Source organism: Oncorhynchus tshawytscha, linkage group LG22 (genome assembly GCF_018296145.1).
Source record: "Oncorhynchus tshawytscha isolate Ot180627B linkage group LG22, Otsh_v2.0, whole genome shotgun sequence".
Lineage (NCBI taxonomy): Eukaryota > Metazoa > Chordata > Actinopteri > Salmoniformes > Salmonidae > Oncorhynchus > Oncorhynchus tshawytscha.
In genome coordinates this window covers 8,637,137-8,659,016 of record NC_056450.1, presented here as the reverse complement: position 1 = coordinate 8,659,016, position 21,880 = coordinate 8,637,137, and the positions used below count along the sequence as shown (strand labels likewise).

General features: G+C 45.4%; 1 protein-coding gene across 3 annotated transcripts in view; it reads right to left on the bottom strand.

Annotated features, from left to right (window-relative positions):
• Positions 1 to 7,630: 7,630 nt before the first annotated feature.
• znf385a (zinc finger protein 385A) overlaps positions 7,631 to 21,880 on the bottom strand; it is a 116,844-nt gene continuing 102,594 nt past the window's right edge. For all 3 annotated transcript variants that reach the window (XM_042303654.1, XM_042303655.1, XM_042303656.1), the window contains 4 exons: positions 18,333 to 18,695; positions 14,090 to 14,274; positions 13,432 to 13,524; positions 7,631 to 12,617 (listed from right to left, as the gene is read on the bottom strand). In XM_042303654.1, coding sequence (XP_042159588.1) covers positions 12,348 to 12,617; positions 13,432 to 13,524; positions 14,090 to 14,274; positions 18,333 to 18,695 — 911 coding nt within the window. In that variant the 3' untranslated portion in view covers positions 7,631 to 12,347. The remainder of the gene's footprint in view (positions 12,618 to 13,431; positions 13,525 to 14,089; positions 14,275 to 18,332; positions 18,696 to 21,880) is intronic.

Below are 21,880 nucleotides of genomic sequence, written 5' to 3'. Positions count from 1 at the left end.
TAGCTAGCTACATGTCTTAACAAAAGACTCAACTCTAATTTTGACAAAACAGTTTCATTTGAAGTTAGTCTATTGTTAGCTAGCTAGCTAACGTTAGCTGACTAGCTAGCTAATGTTAGCTGGCTAGCTAGCTAACGTTAACTGGCTAGCTAGCTAACATTAGCTGTCTGGCTCGCTAACTAACGTTACATCATGCATTGGTATACATTGTTTACCTAGCTAGCTATCTAGCTACATTTCTTAACAAAAAACTCTAATCTTAGTGTGCCAGAGCCAGAATAACTGATGCATTTTTGAATGCTCAACACCCATTGAATATGTCCGGTGTCAGGCAACAAAGCGTAATTTAATTGTTGCCAACAGCACAGTTACGGTCATCAAAGCTCTGGATAACATGAGAACTGCCTAACCAGCTCTGCTAGGGGGAGTAAAATGGTCAGAGTGGAGTGTTCTCTCATTATGTGTCTGGAAGTAGCTAGCCAATGTTAGCCAGTTAGCTTGGGTGCTTGACTGTCGTTGTTAGGTCAGAGCTTTCACAACAAATCTATTTATTGGCCAGAGCGTCCAGTGTTTGCTCTGAATGCGAAACGCTCTGAATTTACGAACTGACAATCTGACAGCACAGTTGCAGTCACCAACACTCCGGATAACATAACAGCTTAACCAGCTCTGCTAGGGCGAGTAATGTTCAGTGAGCTGTTCTCTCTCTCTCTCTTAGATGTCTGGAAGTAGCTGGCAAGTTAGTACAGATTGCACAGATCAACCCTTAAAGAGATGGGTGGGGTTAAGGCTTAATAAGAGGTTGTGAACAATGTTGAATGTGTGTAGACAAAGAAGGGCTCTCCAATAGTAGTACCAAAACATTGAAAGACGGTTTTCTCAAAAGTGAGTTTACAAGATGATCAACTTTCAAAGCAAAATGACTTTCCAATTGTTTCCTCAAATGCAATGTATGACATACAATTCTGTAGCTCGGAGTCTCTACTTTTATCCAATGTAAAAAACTGAAATGTTGATACATAAGACGGAATCCAGGTGGTGAATCACAATTTTGAATGAACAGATCATTGAAACATTGAGAAATAGCTGATTTACTGTAAGTTGTGTAAAAGAGACCAACCACAGCTGATTCCAATCTCAATCGGAGACATAGCCAGGTGTTGAAGTCCTTTCAATTACATGGACATACACAGTAAAAAGGGGGACTCTTTGGATTGATTTTGTTCCATGTGGATACAGAACAACACAGAGAGAGAAAAAATATATGTCTGGACAAGGGAGAGGAATAGTTGGACCAGGGAGAGGAATAGTTGGACCAGGGAGAAGAATAGTTGGACCAGGCAGAGGAGTAGCTGGACCAGGCAGAGGAGTAGCTGGACCAGACAGAGGAGTAGCTGGACCAGGACAAGGGAGAAGGAGAGGTAGCGGAGAGGAGTAAGAATGTGTGGTGGTGTTCAAAGGAGAGTAAGAGCTGTTGTCACTGATGAAATAAGAGCCACAATCATAAACCATGGTCTATCACTGAGAGGCTGGTGAAAGAGTCCAGCCTAATACCATGATCTATCACTGAGAGAGGCTGGTGAAAGAGTCCAGCCTTATACCATGATCTATCACTGACAGAGGCTGGTGAAAGAGTCCAGCCTAATACCATGGTCTATCACTGAGAGAGGCTGGTGAAAGAGTCCAGCCTAATACCATGGTCTATCACTGAGAGGCTGGTGAAAGAGTCCAGCCTAATACCATGGTCTGTCACTGAGAGAGGCTGGTGAAAGAGCCCAGCCTTATACCATGGTCTGTCACTGAGAGAGGCTGGTGAAAGAGTCCAGCCTAATACCATGGTCTATCACTGACAGAGGCTGGTGAAAGAGTCCAGCCTAATACCATAGTCTATCACTGAGAGAGGCTGGTGAAAGAGTCCAGCCTAATACCATGGTCTATCATTGAGAGAGGCTGGTGAAAGAGTCTAGCCTAATACCATGGTCTATCACTGAGAGAGGCTGGTGAAAGAGTCTAGCCTAATACCATGGTCTATCACTGAGAGAGACGGGTGAAAGAGTCCAGCCTAATCTCAGATGGTCAACAGTGGTTTCCATTATCTGGAATTTCAACAAATCAACAGGTAAGTAATGCATTTCACAAGGGCTTCTTCTGTCATTACTGTTGCTATGTCTTACAGTAACTGTAGGCCACCAGTCCCAATGCAAATACATATGTAGTATTTTTGTTGCTCTAAAGGACACAACATCTTCCTCCCTCTGGGGGAAGAGGACAGCACCTCAGTGAAGAACAAGAGCCATTGTAGGATTGGTCATCTCTGACAATGCAATAAAACTGAGAGAAATTCAGGACAGAATTGTAGAGGACAACCTGCTATTTCACAATGTGGAAAGCATCAGCCTGACTACCATCGCTCAGACTCTGACCAAAGACAGAATTGGAATGAAACCGTCTTTTTGAAAGGAACAGTGAGCGGGGTCAAGTAACTCCGGAACCAATACGTCCAGGTATGATGTCTATCCAATATACATACAGTAGGACATACTGAATAGCATTTACACATAATGTTTTATTTCTTTCAGAGAGTCATGGAGTTGGAGGCTAATCCGACCCCACATTAAAATATTTATGTAGACGAGGCAGGGTTTAACCTGGCAAAAACACGTCAGTGTGGAAGAAACGTCATCGGGAAAAGGGCCACTGTTGATGTGCCGGGTCAGAGAGGAGAACATTTTCACAATGTGTGCTGCAATCTGGAGTGCTGGTTTGCTCCTGCAGAAATGACAGATTGGTCCCTACAACACTGAGTGCCTTCTTTTGTTTTTAGGTGACCTCCACCAACAACTGGTGCCAGAAGCAGAAAGGGCACCGCTGGGAGGAAACATGAGGACATTTGTGATTGGGTGGGACAATGTAGAATTCCACCATTCACATGCAATCACAAACTGGTTTGCAGCCCATCCAAGAAAGGTTTCCCTTTTCCTCCCCCTTACTCACCTTTCCTCCCCCTACTCACCTTTCCTCCCCCTACTCACCTTTCCTCCCCCTACTCACCCCCTACTCACCTTTCCTCCCCCTACTCACCCCCTACTCACCTTTCCTCCCCCTACTCACCATTCCTCCCCCTTACTCACCTTTCCTCCCCCTTACTCACCTTTCCTCCCCCTACTCACCTTTCCTCCCCCTACTCACCTTTCCTCCCCCATACTCACCTTTCCTCCCCCTATTCACCTTTCCTCCCTCCTACTCACCTTTGCTCCCCCTATTCACCTTTCCTCCCTCCTACTCACCTTTCCTCCCCCTACTCACCTTTCCTCCCCCTACTCACCTTTCCTCCCCCTATTCACCTTTCCTCCCCCTACTCACCTTTCCTCGACTCCATTGAGGATTTTTTTTCTGCGTGGAGGTAGAAAGTGTATGATCATCGGTCACATGACCAAATGTTCTTCCTGGATGCAATGGATGCCGGCTTCCAAGGTGCATAGCGAGAGACGACATAGGATGTGATGTGGACAAGAACATGTGGCAAATGCTGAAGATCGTATAGGTTAGAACAGGACTGTGCATTTTGGGGGATTTTCCCTTCTGTGCCTTTTTTACTGTAATTGTGTTAAATTTTACACATTTGGAACCAAAGGTCATGTATGTTGGATGTGTTGTTGAACCAAAGGTCATGTATGTTGGATGTGTTGTTGAACCAAAGGCCATGTATGTTGGATGTGTTGTTGAACCAAAGGTCATGTATGTTGGATGTGTTGTTGAACCAAAGGTCATGTATGTTGGATGTGTTGTTGAACCAAAGGTCATGTATGTTGGATGTGTTGTTGAACCAAAGGTCATGTATGTTGGATGTGTTGTTGAACCAAAGGCCATGTATGTTGGATGTGTTGTTGAACCAAAGGCCATGTATGTTGGATGTGTTGTTGAACCAAAGGCCATGTATGTTGGATGTGTTGTTGAACCAAAGGCCGTGTATGTTGGATGTGTTGTTGAACCAAAGGCCATGTATGTTGGATGTGTTGTTGAACCAAAGGTCATGTATGTTGGATGTGTTGTTGAACCAAAGGCCATGTATGTTGGATGTGTTGTTGAACCAAAGGCCATGTATGTTGGATGTGTTGTTGAACCAAAGGCCATGTATGTTGGATGTGTTGTTGAACCAAAGGCCATGTATGTTGGATGTGTTGTTGAACCAAAGGTCATGTATGTTGGATGTGTTGTTGAACCAAAGGCCTTGTATGTTGGATGTGTTGTTGAACCAAAGGCCATGTATGTCGGATGTGTTGTTGAACCAAATGTCATGTATGTCGGATGTGTTTTTGAACCAAAGGCCATGTATGTCGGATGTGTTGTTGAACCAAAGGTCATGTATGTTGGATGTGTTGTTGAACCAAAGGCCATGTATGTCGGATGTGTTGTTGAACCAAAGGTCATGTATGTTGGATGTGTTGTTGAACCAAAGGCCATGTATGTTGGATGTGTTGTTGAACCAAAGGCCATGTATGTTGGGCCATGTGTGTGTTGGATGTTGAACCAAAGGCCAAAGGCCGTGTATGTTGGATGTGTTGTTGAACCAAAGGCCATGTATGTTTGGATGTGTTGTTGAACCAAAGGCCATGTATGTTGGATGTGTTGTTGAACCAAAGGCCATGTATGTTGGATGTGTTGTTGAACCAAAGGCCATGTATGTTGGATGTGTTGTTGAACCAAAGGTCATGTATGTTTGGATGTGTTGTTGAACCAAAGGCCATGTATGTTGGATGTGTTGTTGAACCAAAGGCCATGTATGTTGGATGTGTTGTTGAACCAAAGGCCATGTATGTTGGATGTGTTGTTGAACCAAAGGCCATGTATGTTTGGATGTGTTGTTGATCACTGGCAGCAATTTGCTAATAAACCTTTCACTGAGGCAATTCTGTCACTTCCTATTTTTTTCTGCTGTACATTCTATAAAGTAATGATGACTCGTTCACTTTTAGATAGTATTGCCCTAAAAATGCACTCATTCGACACTCAATCCAACAAATGGAGAGTGGCGTACAGTGAAAGGAAACTGAATTCTAAAAAACAGTGGATGTCATATTGTCTATTATACAGTATGCAGGTAGAACTGAAACATGAAAAGTAATGCAGTTTTTGTAATGCCGTCAACTGTTAGTGTTTTGAAAGTCTTAATCTTAAGTATAGGTAAATGCTTGTTAGCAATTGTAAAAAATAAAAACAAATGTAAATACATGTGACTTATTGCGAAGGTACATCACCAAGCTGTGTGTGTGTTTGAGAGAGAGAGAGAGAGAGAGAGAGAGCGCGTCTGTGTGTGTGTGTGAGTGGATGTTGTTGTTAGTATGATGGAAATAGATAAACTGTAGAGATTTACAATAGAGATGTGTTAATGTTTTAGGCCTGTACTGTACCTACTGTATTAGTACCGGTCGTTTAGTTTTACTGTGTCTTCCAATGCCCTGGTTATAAAGACAGAGTGGCTTGTGACCATCTGTTTTTTGTCAACATAATGGTCACATTATTGACCATCAAGGCATGTCTTCATCTGGGTCTGTACATCGTCTCAGAGTAGGAGTGCTGATCTCGGATCAGGTCCTTCCTGTCCATATAGTCATTGTGATCTAAAAGGTAAATCAGATTTACAAAATGCATGCATACATTTTTACGTATGGGTGGTCCCTGGGTCAAACCCACTATACTGCCGTTACAAGTGCCATGCTCTACCAAGTGAACTACAGAAGACCCAGTAATGTTGCTGTCACTATGACGATTGAATAGTACATAACATTGGCTCTATCTAGTGGTGGGATGGTGGCTCTACATCAGACAACTGAGTCTAGGGCACCAGCTGTTCGTCCTGCTTGTGATCAGCAGCCAAGCTACAGTATCCGTCTATATAAGCAGGCTTGAGGCCCAACGTAAGAACTACTAATCCTCTGGCATGTCAACAACATAGCTCAGGCAGTAGGAAGCTCTCTCATCCATTTATATGCAGATGATACAGTCTTATACTCAGCTGGCCCCTCCCCGGATGTTGGGTTAAATGCTCTACAACAAAGCTTTCTTAGTGTCCAACAAGCTTTCTCTATCCTTATCCTTGTTCTGAACACCTCCAAAACAAAGGTCATGTGGTTTGGTAAGAAGTATGCCTCTCTCCCCACGGGAGTGATTACTACCTCTGAGGGTTTAGAGTTTGAGGTAGTCACCTCATACAAGTACTTGGGAGTATGGCTAGATGGTACACTGTCCTTCTCTCAGCCCATATCAAAGCTGCAGGCTAAAGTTAAATCTAGACTTGGTTTCCTCTATCGTAATCACTCCTCTTTCATCACAGCTGCCAAACTAACCCTGATTCAGATGACCATCCTACCCATGCTAGATTACGGAGACATCATTTATAGATCAGCAGGTAAGGGTGCGCTCGAGCGGCTAGATGTTCTTTACCATTCAGCCATCAGATTTACCACCAATGCTCCTTATAGGACACATCACTGCACTCTATACTCCTCTGTAAACTGGTCATCTCTGCAAGACCCACTGGTTGATGTTTATTTATAAAAACCCTCTTAGGCCTCACTCCCCCCTATCTGAGATATCTACTGCAGCTCTCATCCTCCACACACAACACCCGTTCTGCCAGTCACATTCTGTTAAAGGTCCCTAACGCACACACAACCCTGTCTTTTCGGTTCGCTGCAGCTAGGCACTGGAACGAGCTGCAACAAACACTCAAACTCGATAGTTTTACCTCAATCTCTTCATTCTAAGGCTCAATCATGGACACTTACTGACAGTTGTGACTGCTTTACGTGATGTATTGTTATCTCTACCTTCTTGCCCTTCGTGCTGTTGTCTGTGCCCAATAATGTTTGTACCATGTTTTGTGCTGCTACCATGTTGCGTTGCTACCATGTTGTGTTGCTACCATGCTGTGTTGTCATGTGTTGCTGCCATGCTATGCTGTTGTCTTAAGTCTTTCTTTATATAGTGTTGTCTCTCTTGTCATGATGCGTGTTTTGTCCTATATTTATATATATTTATATATATATATATTTATATATACTTTTTTTTATTATAATTTTTTTTTCAATCCCAGCAGGAGGACCTTTTGCCTTTTGGTAGGCCGCCATTGTAAATAAGAATTTGTTCTTAACTGACCTGCCTAGTTAAATAAAAAATATCTAATGAAAATGAAGCCATCCATTCTGAGAATGCTGGGACATTCAGCGACAGAAAGTACTGCTCTAGACTAGATAGACTGTTTCGCCATTCCAGAATCCATAGGAATTGTGGCTTCTAGAATTTCATCATTTGATATCTGATGTGATGATCAGAGACATATATTTATTTATATCTAAACATACGGCTCTATTGACGGTGAAATAGCGGAGCCGACATGCATTAAGGATATAATGACAGTGCTGGTGAGCTGGTCAATTACGTGTGGTGACATTCATTGTATATCGTGCCTGATATACTGTGTCTGTCCTATATATTGCAATACGTTTGACCCTGGCCCAAAGGTATGTAATCTCCCGCGGAGTATTTGCTATTGAAACAGTTCAAGTTAAGGTGGAGCCTTGTGTCTTTTGAACTCGGGGACGGCTTTGACTCACACAAGGAAGCTGCGGAGGTTTCCTTCTTCAGTTTATTGATTTATTGACATTGATTTTCTTTTTTTTTTCACCATTCGTTTCTCTCGACAGACACCAATAGCATTTTCGTAAAGTACATTTTTTTGTTTAAAATTACATTTATAATATTTTACTCACATATGTATTTTATTGGTTCATTTTTTTTATTATTATTTATTATTGCAATAAACAAGAGTAGCCAGTATGAGTTGGGTATTGCTACAATTCGACATACAAACTCTTACTTGTCCCCTCTGACAATGAAATTCAAAAAAAGTACTTTATTGGCAAGACACGGTTTCACCAAAGTGTCTCCATCTTTATCGTTCTCTGGATGTTTTCCAAATGGCACCCTATTCCCTATAAAGTGCACTACTTTTGACCAGGGCAGTACATAGTGAATAAGGGCGCCATTTGGGCAGCATTCTCTGCCTCTGGTGATTAATAAGGATGGAATAAGGCTAAGAGCCTACACACAGCTACCAGGACACCTGTTCAGAAAATATGTTCAACAGTATTGAATAATTACATGAGGATGTACGTACCATTTGAGGTGACTACGATATGAACATAGATGTGAATTTCAACTTCATGGATCTAACAGTGACAGAATCAAACCCTTTGAACTGATCGGTTGGGTCATGGTTGTTAATAATGTTTGATGCTTCGTCAACCTTATATCAAGAAACAATCGCTTAACGTCTGTGCCTGCGTGGGCGGGTTAAGGTTTGTCTCCTCTATTGTGGTCGGCCACCCTGCCTGGGTCAAGGTTTGTCTCCTGTATATCGTGATAGGCAACTTCTGTTCCAGCCATGGCTTCTCTGGTCTCTGATTGGTGGAGAGTGGGGAGAGCAGGTCTCAACACACACAATATTACACAGGGTGCATCTGAAATGGCACCCTATTCCCTATATAGTGCATTACTTTTGACCAGAGCGCTATGGGCTTAGTGTACCATTTGGGACGCAGACATAATGATTACACACCAACATGAACAAGAGCACTACTCCAAGTACACTTTTTAACTTCACTACAAATGAAATAATCTCCACCAAGTCAAGATCAAGTTTAAGATCAGGATTAAGATCAAGTTAACCAAAAGAGCACATTGGTGGATAAACTGACTGAGTCAGCTCTTACATAATGGCATTGATATAATCATGTATTCTGTCATATCAGGATTTATTACTCAATACTCAACCTTATTTCTCACACACGAAAATGGAACACAACGCAACAAAAACACAAAAAGTCCAAACTAAATTAAAACATCTTGTCAGATCAACTTTAATGCCAGCTACCTGGCGTGTACGTGCCGTTCCCCAAGCAGAGATTGGCTGCTTTCCAATTATCTCTCTTTCACCCATAAGTGTACACTTGTTCACACCCCCTTATTTAAAAGCATTGGATTTTTGCAAGCATGATTTACGCCATGTTCCTTACACCAGTCAATTTTAAATCCACGAGGGTGGGTGTAGGATTGCACACTTGGGTAGGTCAGAGAATTGGACCACAGCCATATTTACCGTTGGATTAGACCCCTCTAATATTAATGGCCCTTCCCTAAACCGCTTCTTTATTGTCCTTCTTCCGGCCCTGTCCCAAATCGACCTCTAGACCCTTCAACCTATGCACTTGAAGAAATCTTAAGATGATTCGATACGCAATATGGTAGTAGCGCAATCTGGCCGACTGATTGACTAGATGGCATTGTTGTGTCCAATCTGCTGAGATCGCTGCAAGTGCATAGGGTCTAGGGGTCCATTTAGTATTGGGCTTCTCTACTGTACCCTCTGCAGGCCACCTCCTCTGTGGACGAACATAAAAGGCCTATTATCAGGCACGTTTCCCATTCATAGGACCAGGAGTTTTACATGTCTTTTTACTATGGTTGAGTTTTACTATGTGACTCGACCATGTGACCTGACCAGGACAAAAATGCATTTAAGCACATCTAGGACCCAGAGTTCACTGTACATTACCCTGTAGTGTACAACACATTGTTTACGCTTAACAACAACAAGTTAACTCTCCGATCAAAAGGTAAGACATTAGAACACATTGCTTCTCGCTGGAAGGGCAGTGTACATCTCCGTTTGGGGTGGTGTTCATTTAGGGCACTTTTTGCAACAGAAAACGAACGCCTGGCGTTTCTTATTGGACGAGTTCAGGTAGTACCGCCCTGTTCAGCTCCGTCTCGGCTAGTTTTCCTCCGTTTTGAGGCCGCCGTGAACACGGCCCAGTGCTACAACAGTGTTCAGCAGGGCAGGCTTCTCTTCGTCTAATTCTCAGTTCAGGTAGCCTACTGTAGGTGGACAGCACAGTCTCAGTCTCTGCATCCGGTATCTTAGCAACTCCTAAATATTCCACCCGTCTCACTTCCACCAGTCTCCAACCATTCCCTCCTAAATAGAATTGTTGTATTTATTATTATTAGCACGTCACTATAATTGTGTAGGTAACTATGGAAATGAACCAACCAACCCAAAACACAACAGAACAAAACACTGATCAGTCACGGTGAAATAATACACATAGCATGGCTTTCCGTTTAAAGACAGGAAGGCGTGGAAGTCCAAAAGAAAGAGGGCTGGGCAGGGTCTCCCAGGCCTGTCCTAAATACACTACGTGTGACCTTGCTGTGCTAGTGCTCCGGGGTGGTTGTCACTTAAGTTCAGTGTCTTCTCTCTCTCTCTCTCTCTCTCGCCCTCCTCTCGCTCTCGCTCCATCTCGCTCTCGCTCCATCTCGCTCTCGCTCCATCTCGCTCTCGCTCCATCTCGCTCTCGCTCCATCTCGCTGTGCCGCTCTCGCTCTTTGTCTCTCTCGGGGGATCTGGTAGAGATCGTTTGGAAGTTTGCGGTCCCGTTGTTGCCCTTATGTAGCCTTAAACCAACCCTCCGGATGGAAGAGGATGAGAGAGAGAGGGGGGGGTGATCCAGTGATGCATAAGAGAAGACCCTGACCCTTCTGGACCCCAGAACTACAGGGGCCCCAAACAGAGAGAAGGACAGGGAGACATACAGGGAGATACTCTACGTAGAGATACTGTACACTGGTCACACCACCAACACTGTATGGAGTTCATATGGGGGGTTGCATAGGTGGATGGAATCCGGAACCCTGTGCTTTATCACAGATACACAAATCATTCTCTCCGCACGCTCTCGGGGACACACACAAACGCACACGAGAACAGACTCTCGTGTGGTTGTACTTTGAGGACTAAGACTCACATTGCGGTCTCACTGAGTAGTAGATGCTAGAATACCAGTTAGAGTATATGGCAAGGTTCCAGGTTACTGTGTTAAAGGGGCAGTATGAACCAATGCACGCCTCCTCTGCTCTAGCTCCTCTCTCTGTTCTCGCGCTCTCCTATCCTGTGGAGAGGTTTAGCTGTGATCGTTATGGTGGTTGACACACTCCCCCCCCCCTGCAGCCATCTTTGTTGTTACAATCTATTTTCAAACGACAGCGTGTCTCCGCCTCCTCCACAGTGCCCCTGGGTCGAGATATCCAGTGACCCACGCTGGTCGTCCTCTCACCTAGCCCTGCCACAAAGTACCCTAGAGTCCTGCTCCCTTTCTCCTCTCTTACCCCTCTCTCCCCCATAATCACCCTACACTCTGTCCCCATTAGGAGAACCCTTTTTGGTTCTAGAGGAACTCTTTTGGGTTCCATGTAGAACCCTCTGTGGAAAGTGTTCTACGTGGAACCAAAAAAGGGTTCTTCAAAGGGTTCTTCTACGGGTACAGCCAAAGAACCCTTTTTTTCACAATCACCTTTACAGTCCTGTTCTCTTCTCTCCTCTGCCCCGCCCCCACGCGTCCCACATCAAGACGTGACCATCCCAATCCTGTTGTCACCCACAGTAATACTCTAACAAGGACCTATAGGTCCACCAATAGGAAGAGAGCCTAGGGGTCACCCACAAATGGGGAACAAGGTTGCCTGTTTCGTTTGTGCCCCCGAGAGCGGGAGGAGAAATGTACAGTATTGTGGAATATTGCTATACTTATACATGGCTACACACGTTTATAATAGCGAAGAAGAAGACCACTGAAAAGCAGCTAGCCTACTGTACTGGCATACTATAGTAACAATATTCTCTTGGTTTGGAGGTGCATAGGAAGAGGTGGAGGTGAATAGTAGACTAAGTGCACGTTAAAGAATGATGAGGAAACCATACATACTTATAGTGTGGCCCAGCGCATACTGCACTGGAATAGTTAGCTGCAGTGGAGGGGTGTGTGCGTGTGTGTGTGTGTGTGTGTGTGTGTGTGTGTGTGTGTGTGTGTGTGTGTGTGTGTGTGTGCGCGATCAGTCTCATCAGTTTGTTCTATCGCTGTATGCAGTGATGGATCTCACAGTGTGTGGGGGAGAGGGAGGTGGGGAGGTGAGAGACGAACAGGGGAGTCTATCCAATGCATACTGTGTATCGCTCCTCCTATCGCTCTCTCTCTCTCTCTCTCGCTCTCTCTCTCCATCAGTCGATCACTCGCAGTCACAAGTCTATGAGATGGAGGGAGAGTTTCAGGTCAGGGTGCCCTCTTCCCTTTCTTTTCTACTCCTCTAGATGTTTTTTACGTTTTGATTTGTTCACTGATGATTTGTTTAACCTATCAATTGCTGTTTGTCGTTTATTTTGATTATTTTCTTCACAGTGTGCTTTTGGAGTGGCTGCTCCTGACTGGCCGAGGTGGAGGGGGGTGGAGTCAGTAAGGAGAGAAGAGGATTGGCCCGTGGGAGGTACGCATGGGTCCGGGGGCGGGTCTTAGGATGGCGTGGCTGAGAGGCGGGCCCTGTAATAGGTGGTGGTGGTGGTGATGCGAGGGGTGGTGGACGGAAGACGCTGCGGCGCGAAGCTGAGCCAATTGGTGGTTTGAGGAAGCGGCGGCGGCCATCGCTGCGGCAACCGCCAGGGGACTGGGCAAGAGCCCAGCGCCCAAACATTTGGAGAGATCCTTAGAGAAGGTCAGAGAGGACTGAGGGGAGAGAGAGGCAGAGAGCGAGGGAGAAAGAGGGAGGGAGAGACGGATACAACGTTTAAGTGGCAGAAGGTGGACACAAGGGATTCAGGGGAACAAATATAGAAATTACATTTCAGTTTGAACCACTTTGATCTCACAACACAGAGGTTTCTACTCAAACTATGTTTCCAGCCAGCTACAAAATGGATCTTCAGCGCTTTGGTAAGGAATCTACTCAGAGGAGGCTGCTGGGAGGAGCTGTAGGAGGACGGGCTCATTGTAATGGCTGGAATGGAATGAATGGAACGGAGACAAACGCGTTGTCTTTATTTGTTTGGTACCATTCAATTGAGTCCATTCCAGCCATTACAGTGAGCCCGTCCTCCTACAGCTCCCCCCAGCAGCCTCCTCTGAATCTACTTTACAGAATCAATGATCTACCATCCCCCTCGCGTCCCAAATTACTACCCAGCCTTAATCAGGCTGATCCAGTCAAACGCAACGATTGTTAATCTGATCTAGCCCTGGCACGATAATCTGATCTAGCCCTGGCACGTTAATCTGATCTAGCCCTGGCACGATAATCTGATCTAGCCCTGGCACGTTAATCAGATCTAGCCCTGGATCTAGCCCTGATAATCTGATCTAGCCCTGGCACGATAATCTGATCTAGCCCTGGCACGATAATCTGATCTAGCCCTGGCACGATAATCTGATCTAGCCCTGGCACGTTAATCTGATCTAGCCCTGGCACGATAATCTGATCTAGCCCGGGCACAATAATCTGATCTAGCCCTGGCACGATAATCTGATCTAGGTGAAAAGTTACCGTGAGGTCAGCCCCCCTGTGCTTCTTGTGTCGGCTGAGGAGTGGGTTGGGTTTCCCTGCCACTCCGTCCCGGTGCCTTCGACTAGATATGTGCTGCAGGGCGAGAGAGCGAGAGGGAAAGAGAGAGGGGGAGAGATTAGTAGAGAGAGCGAGAGAGAAAGAGAGAGAGAGGGGGAGAGATTAGGAGAGAGAGCGAGAGAGAAAGAGAGAGGGGGAGAGATTAGGAGAGAGAGCGAGAGGGAAAGAGAGAGGGGGAGAGATTAGGAGAGAGAGCGAGAGAGAAAGAGAGAGGGGGAGAGATTAGGAGAGAGAGCGAGAGAAAGACAGGGTACAGTGTTAGACAGCAGCCAGCCAGACAGACAGGTAGAGTTGAACTCTGACCTCTTGAATTCTCTAACAGCCGGTCCCAATCTACTCCCTAACTCCCTAACCCTTCAACGGTTGCAGATCTGAATAGGTATAATCAGGGTAATGGTGGAGCTTACAAGGAAGGGTTTAGCGAATTTGAACTAGCTGAGCTCTGGACTAAGGAGCCTAACTGCAATATATAAGGTACAAATGATAGGTAAACAAAACCAGTAGTCTCTAGTTAGGAGATTAAGAGGAAAGAAAAGATACAGTATGATGCCGCCCCCCCCTTTCTTTCCATCACTCTCACCTGCTTGAGCTGCAGTTCAGAGTTGACCCGCACGTTGCAAATCTCACAGTGGAAGGTGCGTTCCTGAGTGTTGGGGTCCAGCGGCCCCCCTCCCAGCTCCCCTGGGAGTTTGGGGCCCAGTCGAGGGTACGCCTTAATGGGACCCAGCCCACTGCGAGCCTCCAGGATAGTTTTGTGTTTGGTACCTACATACACACACACACACACGCGCACGCACACACACACACACACACACACACACACACACACACACACACACACACTTTCTTTAATTGACTTAAAGAAAATGGTGTCTAACAATCCCACAAAGGGATTGGTCAAGACACAAAAATAAGTCTTCAGTTCAGGATGACATCACCCCCAAGAACACTAACATGTACGCTATGCTGAACTCTTATGTGGCTCATGCTAACCCCATCTCAATTGCTAGAGCTCATCACCCATTGTAAACCTGGAATCCTTTCCCTCATACCACAGAACAGCATATGGTGAAGGAGAATATGACAACGAGAGAGCTGGCCTAATGGACTCTCTGGAGCGGATCATCATCTCGAACTCAGCACACGTTCAGTTAGTGGAGTGGGACTGGGAGGTGTAGTGTAATATATTCGCCACTAGAGGGCCACAGTGATAAGGTAACGCTGGTCGTCTACAGAAGTGTTACTCTTGGACGTAACATAAGATGGTGTTTTTCAGGATCTCTGCATTGTCAGAGCGTTGACGTTGGCACCGAACAGAAACACATCTTTAGATCTCTCTGTTTTCTTAGGGTAGCTAATTCAATGTTCTGGGTTCGGGTTAGCTTGACTGAGAGGTCATATGGGTGGTTGTAATAATGTCTTACAGGGGTCAACTGTCTAGAACAACATCTATAAATTGAAGTCGACTCGTGCGTAGCTTTAGGTCTTGAAAGAATGGAAGAGCATGGTGAAGTATGTTCTGTGAGCTGCCTCTCATGAGCAGAAATATGAGTGTTCACATTTTTTGAATGGTTAGGAATACACAGACAGACAGCACTGACGACGTTGTGCCAAAATAGTTCCTATAATTAATTGCATGTTTTGCTCTTGCCTGAAAAATTCCAGTCATGTCCTTCCCTCTGCCACCCCTGCCTCCACTCCTTCCTCCCCCGCTGTCCTCCCCCAATCCCAAACCACCAAGCAGTCTGGTTGCACTCTGTCTGACTGAAGGGTTTATGTGCATCCCAAATGGCACCCTATTCCCTATGGGCCCTGGTCAAAAGTGGAGCACTATATAAGGGAAAGGGTGCCATTTGGGGCACAGACTTTAACTTGTTCGATCAATCTTTGAGCTTTGAGAAGTGAGTTAGAGGTTACAGCAGGAGAACATGGGGAGTGGAGGAGGTCGTGGGGGGAGGGGGGGGGAGCAATGTCTGGAGTGACTGGTTTCACGTGTGGACAAAAATGTGCACTTTTGTTACTGCCTTTGTTCTATTCTGGGCCGACAATGGACAAACCCCCTCGGGGTGTTTTTCACTTGTGCTCTGCGAGCCGAGCTTGACTCATGTTTACAATTAACTAATGTACTACGCAAACAGACAGGAGAAGTTTCTAAACATGAAAATAGACAAAGACAAAAACACAGAAAGGAAACCATTGTGTGAACGTATGGTTACGGTTGGATACACATCCATCCATAACCTTGATCGCTCCTCTCTGTATGTAATGTATATTGTATAATGTATATATCACTAGCCACTTTAAACAATGCTACTTAATATAATATTTACATACCCTACATTACTCATCTCATATGTATATACTGTACTCTATACCATCTACTGCATCTTTATGTAATACATGTATCACTAGCCACTTTAAACTATGCCACTTTGTTTACACACCCTACATTACTCATCTCATACTCTCATACTCTCAGTACACGATACCATCTACTGCATCTTGCCTATGACGCTCTGTACCGTCACTCATTCATATATCTTTATGTACATATTCTTTACCCCTTTACACTTGTGTGTATAAGGTAGTGGTTTTGGAATTGTTAGTTAGATTACTCGTTGTTTATTACTGCATTGTCGGAAATAGAAGCACAAGCATTTCGCTACACTCGCATTAACATCTGCTAACCATGTGTATCTGACATTTGATTTGATGTTCGTCGCACCGCTAGCCACACTGTCTGTCTCTCTGTCTGTGATGTTCGTCGCACCGCGAGCCACACTGTCTGTCTCTCTGTCTGTGATGTTCGTCGCACCGCGAGCCACACTGTCTGTCTCTTTGTCTGTGATGTTCGTCGCAACGCTAGCCACACTGTCTGTCTCTTTGTCTGTGATGTTCGTCGCACCGCGAGCCACACTGTCTGTCTCTTTGTCTGTGATGATGTCTGTCTCTCTGTCTGTGATGTTCGTCGCACCGCGAGCCACACTACCTGTCTCTCGGTCTGTGATGTTTGTCGCACCGCGAGCCACACTATCTGTCTCTCTGTCTGTGATGTTCGTCGCACCGCGAGCCACACTGTCTGTCTGTCTCTCTGTCTGTGATGTTCGTCGCACCGCGAGCCACACTGTCGGTCTCTCTGTCTGTGATGTTCGTCGCACCGCGAGCCACGCTGTCTGTCTCTCTGTCTGTGATGTTCGTCGCACCGCGAGCCACACTGTCAGTCTCTCTGTCTGTGATGTTCGTCGCACCGCGAGCCGAACTGTCTGTCTCTCTGTCTGTGGACTCTAACGTTATTTGGGGAAAGAGACAATATTGCTTCCAGATTGTGTGTTGATTTGGGCTGCTACTCTGCCCAGATTGAACTGCAGGCACTGTCGCTGTCACACACACACGTCTGAGTGTCTTCGTTTCTCTCTGTTTTGGTTTAATATCTGTCTGTGTAGCGTAAGTGATCTTTGTGGGAGTTTGCATGTACGTACTTAATTAGTGCTTGAGTGCACATGCATACTGTAAGAAGAGATGAGAGGGAGCCCTCTGTTACACGATCAACTAGCAATCTTATCTCATTCCTTCATCACTGTGTCCTGCCCCTGGGGATCAATCAAACATCTATTACAAAAAGCCTTCCAGAGGTTACTCTAATGATATCAGTGATCATTTTTCCATTGGTGGACACTTAATCTACATTAAGCTGTTCATTGATGTGTATTATCATGTCTGGCTGACTGGTGGTCCAAGGCTATTCTTATTCCCTTAACAACACTGCCTTACTGCTGTGGCGTGGTAATGGTGATATGTAGGGACGTGTGTGCGTGTGCGCGTGTGTGTGTGTGTGTGTGTGTGTGTGCGCATGCGCGTGCGTGTGTGTGTGTGTGTGTGACATGAATCAGAACACAGAGGGAGTGAGGGCCAGTTAACTGCTTCCCCGGGTTATAAAAACAAAGCCACTGAGACTGAGTGGAAGGTTTGAGGCCGAATGGAGTTGAGAGGAAACAAATACTATTTGAATCCAGGTCTGGATTCATAACAGCTTTGTGGTTTTACAGGCTTAAAGAAACTCCTCCAGTGGTGAAGCACTAAGAGGGCCTCATCTAACCAGCATTAACAGGACTTTCTCGGCGTCCTATTCAGGCTGAATGCCTGGGCTAACAGAGAACAGCTTTCTACTGCATCCGCTTCCAGTATCACAAGATACATCATGAATGTTTGAGTGGGAGACTCAATACCTTTCAGAGAATTATTATCAAGGCGTATTTGCTCTGTCACTGGACTGTGTAGGCCTGCGCTGGCTGGGTGATAGAGGACGTGTAGAAACAGGAAGGAAGAAGAGGAGAAATATGCTACTCGGGGCATGTTGGATCAGACACGACAGTAAAACCATTTTGGGAAGGAAGCTTTTGGTTGAAGAGGTTATATGCTTGGCTAGAGTCTAGCGCCTTTGATTTATTTGGTCATCAAGATACTTTTGTTGTAGAAGCACCCTCATCTGTGTTTGAACTTGAAACGCTTACCCCTTTTGGGTTTTATTTTCCCTAAGTGCTGGATAAAATGAAAATGGCCGTGTTGATGAGGGTGACGCAGGCCGGGCAGATGGGTAGAGGAGATCCGATCTGAGTCGAAATCTTTTTTTTTTTTCATCTGGCAATCCACACAGGCTAAATCTCAAGCTCTCAAAGTATTTGACAGAAAATAAACACTATTTTAGCCCAGGTCTTTTGGTAAGGAATTCTCCATTAAATACTGACTATTCAGAGGACTGCCAAGTGTCCCCTCCGAGATTAGTAACCTGAAGATGGTCACTGTCCATACGTACATTCACGTACCTTTGTTGTGAGCCTCCAGTTGTGAAAGGGAGTTGACGGCTACTTTGCAGAGTGAACAGTAGAGGAGTTTCTTAGCTTTGTCCTCCTCAGTCTCTGGGCCGGCCGGGGCCCCGGGAGCAACAGGGGCCACTGGACCACCACTCTGGTCTGCGTTGGTGGTGCCGAAAGCCAGGGGAGAGTCAGAGGATTGGGGGAGCAGAGGAGGAGGGGTGAGGGTGGGGGAGGTCAGCATGGGACACACGGAGGGGGCAAGGGGGGAGTCGGTGGTGGGAGAGGTGGAGAGGGGAGGCAGGGGGTGTAGGGGCCCAGGCAGGGCCAGCAGAGGTCCCCCATTAAACTGTGACGACAGAGGGCGCAGTTCGTCTATAAAGAGGAAACACAAGGGGGAATCACTGTCAAATAAAATGCAGTGTTAACAAAACAAAAAATGAGTAAAGCATGTCACTGAAACTATAACGTGTTTACAATAGACTTCGACGATGCTGTCCAAGTGTGTCTGAGGTGAAGCAGAGTCAAGTCTTTTCTTCTAACATATAACCAAACACATCCCAACCCGAGCCAGAGGCCACTTCAACTACAACCCACTGGCTGGTTCAAAGATCACACAAACCCCATTTTATCTCACTAAAGTGAAGGATTCCAAAAGAAAAACACTGGCTTGCCATGGGGAAGTATTTTAGGGTTCAATACGACCTTATAATTGTGAACGGTTCCTTCCTTTTAATCTGTACTACAGCAATAATCCATAAGGGAGGATTTGACCAAGCAGGCTGGGAACCAGGGACAGAAGCAACTATGTACATATACTTGTATATAAACACATGGCATATTCAGTGGGGCAAAAAAGTATTTAGTCAGCCACCAATTGTGCAAGTTCTCCCACTTAAAAAGATGAGAGAGGCCTGTCATTTTCATCATAGGTACACTTCAACTATGACAGAAAAAATGAGAAAAAAATCCCCAAAATCATATTGTAGGATTTTTTATGAATTTATTTGCAAATTATGGTGGAAAATAAGTATTTGGTCAATAAAAAAAGTTTATCTCAATACTTTGTTTTATACCCTTTGTTGGCAATGACAGAGGTCAAACGTTTTCTGTAAGTCTTCACAAGGTTTTCACACACTGTTGCTGGTATTTTGGCCCATTCCTCCATGCAGATCTCCTCTAGAGCAGTGATGTTTTGGGGCTGTTGCTGGGCAACACGGACTTTCAACTCCCTCCAAAGATTTTCTATGGGGTTGAGATCTGGAGACTGGCTAGGCCACTCCAGGACCTTGAAATGCTTCTTACGAAGCCACTCCTTCGTTGCCCGGGCGGTGTGTTTGGGATCATTGTCATGCTGAAAGACCCAGCCACGTTTCATCTTCAATGCCCTTGCTGATGGAAGGAGGTTTTTACTCAAAATCTCACGTTACATGACCCCATTCATTCTTTCGTTTACACGGATCAGTCGTCCTGGTCCCTTTGCAGAAAAACAGGCCCAAAGCATGATGTTTCCACCCCCATGCTTCACAGTAGGTATGGTGTTCTTTGGATGCAACTCAGCATTCTTTGTCCTCCAAACACGACGAGTTGAGTTTTTACCAAAAAGTTATATTTTGGTTTCATCTGACCATATGACATTCTCCCAATCTTCTTCTGGATCATCCAAATGCTCTCTAGCAAACTTCAGACGGGCCTGGACATGTACTGGCTTAAGTAGGGGGACATGTCTGGCACTGCAGGATTTGAGTCCCTGGTGGCGTAGTGTGTTACTGATGGTAGGCTTTGTTACTTTGGTCCCAGCTCTCTGCAGGTCATTCACTAGGTCCCCCCGTGTGGTTCTGGGATTTTTGCTCACCGTTCTTGTGATCATTTTGACCCCACGGGGTGAGATCTTGCGTGGAGCCCCAGATCGAGGGAGATTATCAGTGGTCTTGTATGTCTTCCATTTCCTAATAATTGCTCCCACAGTTGATTTCTTCAAACCAAGCTGCTTACCTATTGCAGATTCAGTCTTCCCAGCCTGGTGCAGGTCTACAATTTTGTTTCTGGTGTCCTTTGACAGCTCTTTGGTCTTGGCCATAGCGGAGTTTGGAGTGTGACTGTTTGAGGTTGTGGACAGAAGTCTTTTATACTGATAACAAGTTCAAACAGGTGCCATTAATACAGGTAACGAGTGGAGGACAGAGGAGCCTCTTAAAGAAGAAGTTACAGGTCTGTGAGAGCCAGAAATCTTGCTTGTTTGTAGGTGACCAAATACGTATTTTCCACCATAATTTGCAAATAAATTCATTAAAAATCCTACAATGTGATTTTGGGGATTTTTTTTCTAATTTTGTCTGTCATAGTTGAAGTGTACCTATGATCAAAATTACAGGCCTCTCACATCTTTTTAAGTGGGAGAACTTGCACAATTGGTGGCTGACTAAATACTTTTTTGCCCCACTGTACAATATATGTTGAATATATGAAAAACTGGGTACAGAACAGAAACCTTATGAGGTGTCCGAGTTTTCCTCTCCTCTCAGTGATGTGGATTGCTTCCCAAATGGCACCCTATTCACTTTCTAGGGCACTACTTTTGGCCAGGGCCCGTAGGGCACTCCCCCCTGGTCTCATCTTATTAAAATGTATTGGAGGAAAGAAGAGGAGAAAGAAATGGGAAACAGATACTCCCTTGGCAGTGGATGGATGTTTTTTCACCGGTTATTGTTGGCTGAGAATGAGATGGAGCCGGGGGAAAGTGACACAAGTGTGTTTTGAAAAGGGGTTCCACGGAAAACATTGCAAACACAAAACACACACACACACACACACTCATGCTAGGGCACACATTATTCATCCCACACACATACACACACTTTCTCTCTCTCCCACACATGTACAGCTAGTACACACATGCTATTGGTCAGCCACTCCCATGCTGTAATGCCTCTGGTATTCACCCGACAAGGCACTTGATGGTGTTCCATAAAGACCCCCTAACTTTGGGTGGGTGGGGTGCAATCCAGAGTTCTCCCCTCCTCCCCCCCTCAGTTGGGGCACCAAACTCTCCTTCACCACCACCAACACTGTCACCACAGGACACACACACAACCACCGACCACAGGATGTAGCTGCAGACTGCAGGTGGGGGAGGGGTCGGACGGGACAGAAAGCCCTGCGGGATTATGGGTCTTAAAGGGGCTAGAGTGGGCTATTTTTGGGAAGAACACAAATATTGACTTTAACCGCTCAATTTCCTTTTCAGGATTTACTCATCCTCCTCCTCCTCCTCCTCAACAAGCTCTCACAGTCTCACTGCGAAATTAGACGTTTATCCAGGGTTGTTCCTGCTGCTCTGTATAGTTCCATTTCTCCAAACCTCAAATTTCAAAATGAAGAGCTAAGTTTAGAGTTATCCCGAATGGTTAAGGTAAGGGTTACGGTGTGGGATAGCGTTAAGAAAAAAAACTCAATCCACCACTGGGCTCGAACACACCTCCTTCTGATCCAAAGTCATGGGATTACACCCAAGCCTCCTTGATCGGCGCTTACTGTTGCCCCTAGTAGCCATCTTTGAA